At 51.7% G+C, this 8,605-nt stretch overlaps 1 protein-coding gene across 9 annotated transcripts; it reads right to left on the bottom strand.

The window, feature by feature from the left end:
* Positions 1–520: 520 nt before the first annotated feature.
* Positions 521–6,800, bottom strand: ZBTB18 (zinc finger and BTB domain containing 18). Of its 9 annotated transcripts, none has more exons than XM_072856491.1 (4): positions 6,423–6,746; positions 5,440–5,543; positions 4,842–4,925; positions 521–2,758 (listed from the first exon to the last, which is right to left on the bottom strand). In XM_072856491.1, exons 3-4 carry the CDS (start codon positions 4,852–4,854, stop codon positions 1,176–1,178), a joined length of 1,596 nt encoding a protein of 531 aa, XP_072712592.1. In that variant the 5' UTR covers positions 4,855–4,925; positions 5,440–5,543; positions 6,423–6,746; the 3' UTR covers positions 521–1,175. The 9 variants fall into 9 exon arrangements, with proteins under 9 accessions (XP_072712592.1, XP_072712594.1, XP_072712596.1 ...); XM_072856497.1 differs by lacking the exon at positions 6,423–6,746 and having other exon boundaries at positions 1,782–1,958; positions 2,071–2,758; positions 5,440–5,649; XM_072856493.1 differs by lacking the exons at positions 4,842–4,925; positions 5,440–5,543 and adding an exon at positions 6,784–6,800 and having other exon boundaries at positions 6,423–6,461.
* Between the last annotated feature and the right edge of the window lie 1,805 nt (positions 6,801–8,605).

The following is an 8,605-nucleotide window of genomic DNA, read 5'->3' as shown; positions in this document are numbered from 1 at the left end:
CGCACCTCAGCTGGAGCTGGCGTGGGGTCTGTGCAATTAGAAGGGGTCTGGGGTTAGTAAATGCACACCGCACATGCAAATCTCGAAGCCTGGTTGTAAACATTCTTTTTTTTTTTTTTTCCTTGTTAACGTAGCTAAATCGGCGACTCGTAGCTTAAGTTCTTCTCAACTTAAAGACAGTGGGAAAGTAAATTTAAATTAGATAAAATAAAAACAGTGCATTTCTCTTCTTCGTAACACCCGCATTTTCAGCGGTGTCGGTTTTTTTTCCTAAGGAAATTAAATAATTTTCAACTCACTCGTTAAAGTTATACAATGCAAACAAAGACAAAAATATACTGAAAATCATGCATTTCTGTAGCGTTAATATTTACTTTTCAAGACTCAACTAAGAGCATCAACACAACCTGCCAAGTTCTTTGATACCTCCCCCCGGCCCATGTAATCAATTACAGTATACAATAACAGTAATTCACATTTTTTAAACACACAGTTCATCACTGCTGAAGCTGCAATATCCTTTTTCATCCCAAGCAAACCTTCACGTAAGACAGAGTCCCAGTGATCCCAGTGTACTCTCAGGGTTTTTGCTTTATGTTTTTGTGTTGTTTTTTGTTTGTTGTGTTTTTTTTTTTTCCAGTGGGAACTGTCAGAAATCCAGAAGTTGCCATAATAAGTTTTAAGTCAACCGCTTGTTTAAAAATAGATAATCCAGCATTTCAGAAATTTTCCGTTTGGGTCTAAAAGCATTCAGGTTTCCAACAGCTAGAAAGGACTCATGCAATTATAGAAATGTAAAGGAACTGACAAAATTGGGAGAAGATTTCTACATTCAGATTTTAAGAGGAAAAAGATCGAGAGCTTAAAAGAACGCAGTGTTTTGGGGAGAATAAAGCCACGTCCAAATTTTTTGAATTGGAGATTCCTTAGAAGTAAAGTATCCGCTGGCTTCTATTCCGAAAAGGGGGAAAAATACGCTCCGCAATTTGTTACTTTGTCGGATTACCTCTACAGTTCATTTTTATCGGAGTGCTAAATTAGTGAAATATTCATGCTGCCTTAAAGTGCAAAAACAAGCTAATAGCCAAACTTTCAGTTCAAGGAAACAAGATTGCTTTTAGACTGTACCACAACTATATAGATTTATATATATATTATTTATATATATAAAAATTTTATTTCCAAAGTTCTTGTGAGCTATCTTCTAAGGTCCAGTCTCTGACAGTAGGTAAGCTCAGTGCTTCGCTTTTGACAGACAATGAGTTCACCAACTCACAGTGAAACTTCCGAATGTGTCTGTAAAGGTCTCCGGACTGTGTGAACCTGCGTTCACACCACTTACAAGCATGAGGCTTCTCCCGCGTGTGAACCACTGCGTGGCGGCTCAGGTTGTGGGAGTACTGGAAGCTCTTCCCACACTGGGTGCAAGTGTAGGGCTTTTCACCTGAATGAGTCCTCTCATGACGTTTCAAGGTGTACATGCAAGAAAAAGTCTTACCACACAACGAGCAGGTCGGGACATTGACATCGGTAGCAGGCTTGCTGCGGATCCCGTCCTGCTCTCGAAAGTGCGTGCTTAAATGGATCTGCAGGATGTGGGGGCTAGGAAAGACCTTGTTGCAGAGAGGACACATGAAAATTTGGCCAGCAGGGCTAAGTATGTTTGACACGTAAGGGAGCAAGCTGCTGTCCATGTTTCCTTCCACCTGGACTCTCTCGTTCTCTGGAGTGATCATTTCATCATCGCTTGCCTTGTCCTCTCTATCTAGCTCCCTCAAGACCGAATCTTCCCTCATCGGAGCCAGGTGGGCCGGCTCGTACTGTACCCTGTTATTAGTGCTCACACTTTCTTTCACAGTGCTATGTTCCATATCATAGTCATTAGTGCCAACATCACTCTCATCACAGGAAGCCTCTTTCTCCACCTTCACCTGAACCAGGCTGCTTCTAAGCATGTCCTGCGAAGAGAAATAAGAACTGTTCAAATTTTCAACTCCTGAAAGGCTGGACTTGACAGACAGGTCCAGCACGCAGTCAACATCTGCTGAATCCCTCACGGAGGTGACAGACCTCTGGGACAAAGACTCTGTTGAGCTGCAGGGGCTGGCTACTGTTTTTCCAGCTGCTGCTGCGTGCGTCTCTGCCTCTCCGCCAGTCTGGGGAATGCCTGCTGAGTCTGAGGGCAATCTCATCCACATGTTCCCAGGCTCAGCCGCCAAGTCCCTTTTGCTAGGCAGGATGTTCAATTTTTCATCTTCTCCGTCGTCTTCATCGCTGGGCAAGTCTCCTGGCATGTGGCTGCTGCCGTCGGAGAGGCTCTCCACTTTGTCTGAACAACTTGAGGCGTCTTCCTCCTTTTTTGTACTGTCTGCCTCCGTGGTTGCTTTCTCTTTCAGCTTCTTTTTGCAGACTTTGACAATGTCATACATGTGGAGATAACTGGCAGCTGCTAGCACGTCTTCAATGGGCAAGTCTTTGAACTGGAGCTTTCCTTCGTACATGAATTCAAGCAGGAGAGCGAAAGCTGGGGCTGTAACAATGTCGCTGTTCAGATGAACAATGTCCCTTTTGTCCAGCTGGTCCTTGTAAAAGAGGTGGAAATACATGCTGCATGAAGCCAGTACAGCTCTGTGTGCTCGGAACTGGGCATCTCCTACCAGAACAGTGCAATCACAAAGAAAACCCTGATGTCTCTGCTCACTCAGACACTGTAGCAAATGTCTACTGTGGTCAGGAAACTCCATACTGTCTTCATAACCTATAAGCAACGAGATTTTTAAAAATTAAATGGAGGTCGGAATCACAGAACTTACGAATCCAAGTTATTCCACTCTAAAAACCTTGCATTTATATTGCCAGAATTCTGGTACTGACACCATGCAAAGATTATTTAACACGCATGTACGATGGCAACTCTCTTCCTGATCAACCACTGAAGTTATGATTTCCTTTCAGTGGTAAATAAGCCGTTCTAATAAGTGCCTAGGTACATCTGTAATTTTTTTTAAAGTATCACCGCTGTTCATAAAATCTGTTCAACAGTTTCTGTTTTTTTAGGGAACTTCCTCCAGATTGCGTCCCTAGGAGGGCAGACCCAAAAAAAAAAAATTTTTTTTTTAACACTGTTTGAGAGATCACAGAGGGGGAAGAAAAAAAAAAAAATCAGATCATCAACCTTCTTTTATAGTCAAATTGTAGTAAGAGGAGAGGTTCGCGCATGAAGAAATGCTAATATACCCAAATCTGAAGGTCTAACATTTGTAAAGTATAGAAATTATTTAAGGGTGTCAATTTATATCGACAGCAAAATTAAGGTTTTTAGATATTTAGTTCGCATGGTTTTCTTCTTGTAGTAAGTACAGTGCCAGGTTTTAAACCTTCTCCATACTGTACAATAGAACATGAACATTTTTTGCCAACATGCAGAATTTACAAAAGAAAACTAATAACCAAAATGCCAACGAGCACCGCTTCCCCTATGCAGAAGAACAGAAATTTCCCTCCCCTCCCACACCAGCCAGAGTTTGCAGTACCAAACTTTAAAAAAAAAAAAAGTCATTCAACGTGAGCATGTGTGCATGTGTGCATATTTAAAATCAGTATCCCGAGTACTGTTCTTACCCAAGTATTTTTCTATTCACCTTCCTTGATGATAAAGAAAAAATAAACTTCAAAGAAGTAGAGAAGCCAAAACTCAAATAGAAAGTAAAATCTCTTAAAAACCTGCCTTAATCTATTCCTCTGTGATTGATAGCAATGTTCTCCCAAACCATCTAAGCAGATCGTGGCTCCCTAGGCTGGCAGATATTGTTGAAAAATCCTCATCCCTCACAAACCAAGATGTACTAAAACTTAGAACACAACCCCTACTATATTCTGTAAAATACCACTGCTAGAGTAAAGCACGAAGATTTACAATACAATCACTTTAAGTGCCCCACAGCCAACATCAATCCTAATCCTTAAGAGGGCTAAAAATAAAGATTGGAGGGCAGCTCACAAGGTAGCTGTGATCAAATTAGGAGGCTGAAAGGACAGAGAGGGACGAAGAAGGAAGCTTATAAACATCTGATCCAGCTGACTGTGGCCATATGGCAGCTGCTGCCCAGATAAAGAGATTAAGAATAGAGGAGTGCGATTACAGCTGTCTGGCCAATTCAGGCAGCTCAAATCTACAAGTTCTAAATTAGTCGCAAATACAAAAACTCCTTCAAATAATTATTGTTACGCTGAAATAAAAGATTTCAAATGCTACATGTGAGAAAGAAAAGAGGAAACCAGTCAAGCCATTCTCCCCGGTACAAAAGTTTTTAAACACATAGCTGATTTCTATCTTTCAGAAGCACTACAGCTGTATGCTACTACGGTTCTGAGCTGCTGGATATTTAACCGTGAAGTTTAATGAAAGACTTCCCCACAAACACATTTTAGCCAGAACGGTCCTTTTTTAAAATAGCACACTTTTGTATATCTCACCAAAACCCCCGTAAAGTCATTTAAAAGATGCAATACAAGGACATAAAGCAGAACTCCCTTTAGGCTTGCCACTAAATCCATTGCAGTTTTGGTCTCAGAAATGAAGAATGAACTTGCTCTCTCCTTCTTCCAAACCAAGCCATTCTCACAATATGCATTAAAGTTAATGCTAACAATGTGCCCAAGAACTGACACTCTCCAACTGTAGCCCAAGCCTTTTGACTAAGTCCACTTATCTATTTAATACTCAATTTCATATATTACCTCTAAACTTGGTTAGAAAAGTAATGTGATTTTTTTCTGAAATTCAATAAACAACACACCAAAACAGAAATATGCTGTATCTAATCTATTGCTACTCCTACCTTTAGTACACATAAACCTGATTAAGTCCTTTCCTCTGAGTCTTGCTGGCTCCAGGTCTGTTAGATCGGTGGAAAAAAAGCAGACTAGGAGAGACAGATGCAAAGTGGAGATGATGTTAGAGAGGAATGAGATACCTTCTCCACACACAGATCTGCACACACTAACTCCCTGTCTGTGTGTTAGAATAAAAGGCTGAGGGATGGCAGGCTGTCAGCTGCTCTGACATCATGTTCAGATGGAAATGCTACCTCCAGCTGTGCTCCTTTTAATGCCATATGCTACTCCTCTACTCTCCTGCCACCAGCTTTTTCTTAGGAGAACTTTTCTCTTCTGTTAGTATAAACAAAATACTTCAAAGTCTCTTTTTTTCAAACTTTCTAACGGGGAGGAAAAAAAAAAAAGAAAATCCTAAACATATGGGGCTCTACTGTATTTGCAGCATAGCAACACTTCTGCCTTAAGTTGCAGGACCGCTTTATACACTGACAGCATACCCCAGCCACGGGGTTACCCGAGAAATCCGTACCGATTCGGCTTTATTGAGCCCAGAGGTTCAGTTAAAAGAAGAAATTAACCGAACCTATTTACTCAACTCACAGCTCCCCGCTTCGCCGTCGGTCCTTTCAGTTTCAAGGTTTAGACGGCGTAAGTGATACCGAGCACTCCAACTCCGGCTCGTTTAAAACAGCGAAGCAGTTAACCTGGCCGGGGCAGGATTTCCAGCGTTCAGCTTTACTCGTGAATCGCTCTTCCCCTGCGGGGACTCGGGCTGTCATTTATATGACTGCTGTGGCACCGGGACGCCGGTCCCCAGCCCCCCAGCCCCATTCCCGCCGCCAGCCGTCCGGCAGGGAAGGGAGCGGGAGCCGGCGCGGCCGGGCGCCGTGCCCCTCGCCCCGCCGGCGGGATCGGCCCCCCCGGCCCCCCCGGCGCCCCTCACGCCGCGCTCGCCTCTACACCGCAGGCTGTTCACCTGCCCGCTGCCGGGCGGAGGACGAGCCCGCCGCCCGCCGGGCCGGGCCGGGCCGGACCGGGCCGGGCCGGGCCGTGAGGGGCGGCGCGGCGCCGCGGGCCGGCGGGGAGGCGGCGGCGGCGCGCAGCAAGTTCCCGGCGGGCCCGGCCGCCCCATCCCCGCCGGGCGGCGGCAACTTTTCGCCGGGGCTGCCGTCCCCCGCCCCGACACCCCAGGCTGGGGCCGGCCGCCCCCCGCCGCGCGGGGGCCTGCTCCCGCCGGGCAGCGCCGCCCCCACCCCCACCCCCGGCCGGGGCCGGGGCCGGGCGCGCCGGCGGCCGCCCCGCGGGGAAGGAAGCAGCTGCCCAGCGCGCAGGAAAAGCCGCCCCCGGGTCACGGCGGCAACAAAAGAAAAGTAACCGGGAGCGGCGCCGGGGCGGCCGGTCCCGCCGCCCGGGGAGGGCTGCCCCCGCCCCCGCCTCTCCGCCCGGCTGCGCCCACCCCCCGCCGGACCCGCCGCCAACTCCGCCCGCCCCGCGGGGCCGCACCGGCCCGGCCCGGCCCGGCCCCGGCCCCGGCCCCGGCCCCAGCCCGGCGGGTGTGTGGGGATGGGGGCAGCGGGACTCACACTCCGCGACGGCCCGAAGTCCCCGCGCTCCCGCCGCCGCCGCCGCCCGCCGGCTCCTCTTCGCTCACTTGCCGCTCCGGGATCGCGTCTCGCCCCCCTCCCGCCCTCCCCGCCCGCCCCCGCGCCCGCTGGCCGCCGCCCCCGGCCTCCCCCCTGCCGGCAGCTGAGGAGCGAGCGGGGCAGCCGGCGGAGCGAAGCGGGCCCCGCGCTCAACGGCTCCCCATGGCACCGACGGCCGGAGACGGCGCGGAGCCCGGGGCCGGGCGGCCGGGCGCGGGGGAGGGGCGGGGGCCGGGGGGCGGGGGCGCCGGGCGCACGCAGCACGGGCGCACGCACGGCGGCGGCGGCGGCGGCACAGCCGGGCCCGGGCTGCGGCAGACAGATGTTCGCCCCCTCCCCGCTCCCCACTTCGGACTCCGCTCCCTGACTGACAGCCCGGCCCGCCCGCGCCGCCGCCGCCGCCAACCGGCGCGGCGCCCCGCCGATGAGCGACGGGCCGCGGCGGGCGCTGAGTGGAGGAGGGCGGCCCGGGAAGGCCGGCGGCGCCGCCAATCGCGGCGCGCGGAGAGGCAGGGGGCGTGACCCGGCGAGGAGCCGAGGCGGAAGGGGGCGGGGCCCCGCCGAGCCCGGGGAGGGGGCGGGGCCGAGGGTGGGGCGAGCGCGGAGGGGGCGGGGCCGGGGGCGGAGCTCTGCTCCTGAGGGCGCGCGCGGCCCGCGGCCTCGCGCTGGTGCCGGGGCGGGGGGGTGGCGCGGTGCATGGCGGGACGGCGGAGGGGTGGCGGGGCGGCAGGTGCGGCCGGGCCGGGCCGGGTCGGGCCGGGGCCGGGGCCGGGGCCGGGGTCGGCGTCGGCGTCGGCCCTGGCCGTGCCCCGGTGGGTAGGGTTGGGCTGGGCTGGGCTGGGCTGCCGGGCCCGGGGGGTGAAGCCGGCCGCCGGTGGCGTGTCCCTGCACTCTTGTCTGGCCACGCAGGTGGTGGGACCACCTGTGCCGGGCTAGGCCAGACATGGCGGGTTTGTGTGTAAGTGTGCCCAGCCTGGCTGGGGAGGCCTTGGCGGCTGCCGGTGCTGGCCAGGCCGGCGTGCCCGCCCTTAGGAGACCGCCCAGTCCTGTCCTCTCTCGCTTCAGTCGCCACCGGCCTGGTGCAGGCTGCCCGCTGCCTGCGCGTTACTCACCATGCTACCTCAGGGCCGTGGGGATGGAGAGAGTGAGGTAAATTACTGAGACCAGGCAGCCATTAGGAGCCAAGAACATCATTAGCATATAATGGCTGCGTTATTATCTTGAGACCCAAGACCCATCACCTGCCCCTACTAAGACGAACAAGTGATTGACTAAGATAAGGAAACCTCGTGAAATTTACTGAGGGATCCATATCTAAGAGAAACACAAGTTGCTGATGCCTGATAACTTTGCAGAAGTTGATGACACAAACATCTGGATTAACAGATAAGCCACGAGGATGCTGATGAATGCTGCTGCAAGACCTACAAAAATACAGTTGCTTTGCTGGACCACGTTTATGATTGGATAGTTAGAAACATGCATTAGTAGGTAATTAGGTGATTCATATCATACCCTTGTATAAAACCCCTAAAGAAGAATCGCTGGGGTGTGTCCAGTTTGGCTGGGGCACCTCATGCGCATGAATAAATATTTACCTTTGTAATTCCATAGTTTGTGTCCTAGCCTCTCTCCTCGGTTGTCACAGCCCAGTTGTGAATTTGTAACAAGAGTGCAATGGAAGTATGCTTTGGCTCCTCTCTCTTTGAATGGATTGCCCTGCCCTGGCCTAGAGTTTCCACTTCTAGTGTTGTGTTTCTGTTGGTAATCTTTCTGCTTCCTGCCGTGGCAGGGCACGTTACAAGGAGCGTTGCCAGCAGGTCGGTGTCATTTGGGATGTGCACGTGCCCTCTGCTCCTGGGCAGCAGTGGGAGTGACGGTGCCTGAGGGGAAAAGGGGCTCTCCAGACCTCGTGGTGGTTCACAGGCAGATTGAGGTCAGCGGCTTTGGAGAATACCACGGCTTAATGGTGGGTTAGGATGGGGCAGCGGAGGCCAGGTTTGAAGAGCTAAGGTCTTCCTGAGGAAAAGACTAATCTGAGGAGTTGGGTATTTCTCAATCTCCTCTTCAGTTTCCGGTAAACAGTTAACACAGGGAAGTATTTTGAAGAAAACAAGGCTCAC

This window comes from Ciconia boyciana, chromosome 3 (assembly GCF_034638445.1).
Source record: "Ciconia boyciana chromosome 3, ASM3463844v1, whole genome shotgun sequence".
NCBI lineage: Eukaryota > Metazoa > Chordata > Aves > Ciconiiformes > Ciconiidae > Ciconia > Ciconia boyciana.
This window is presented reverse-complemented; position numbering and strand designations above follow the sequence as displayed.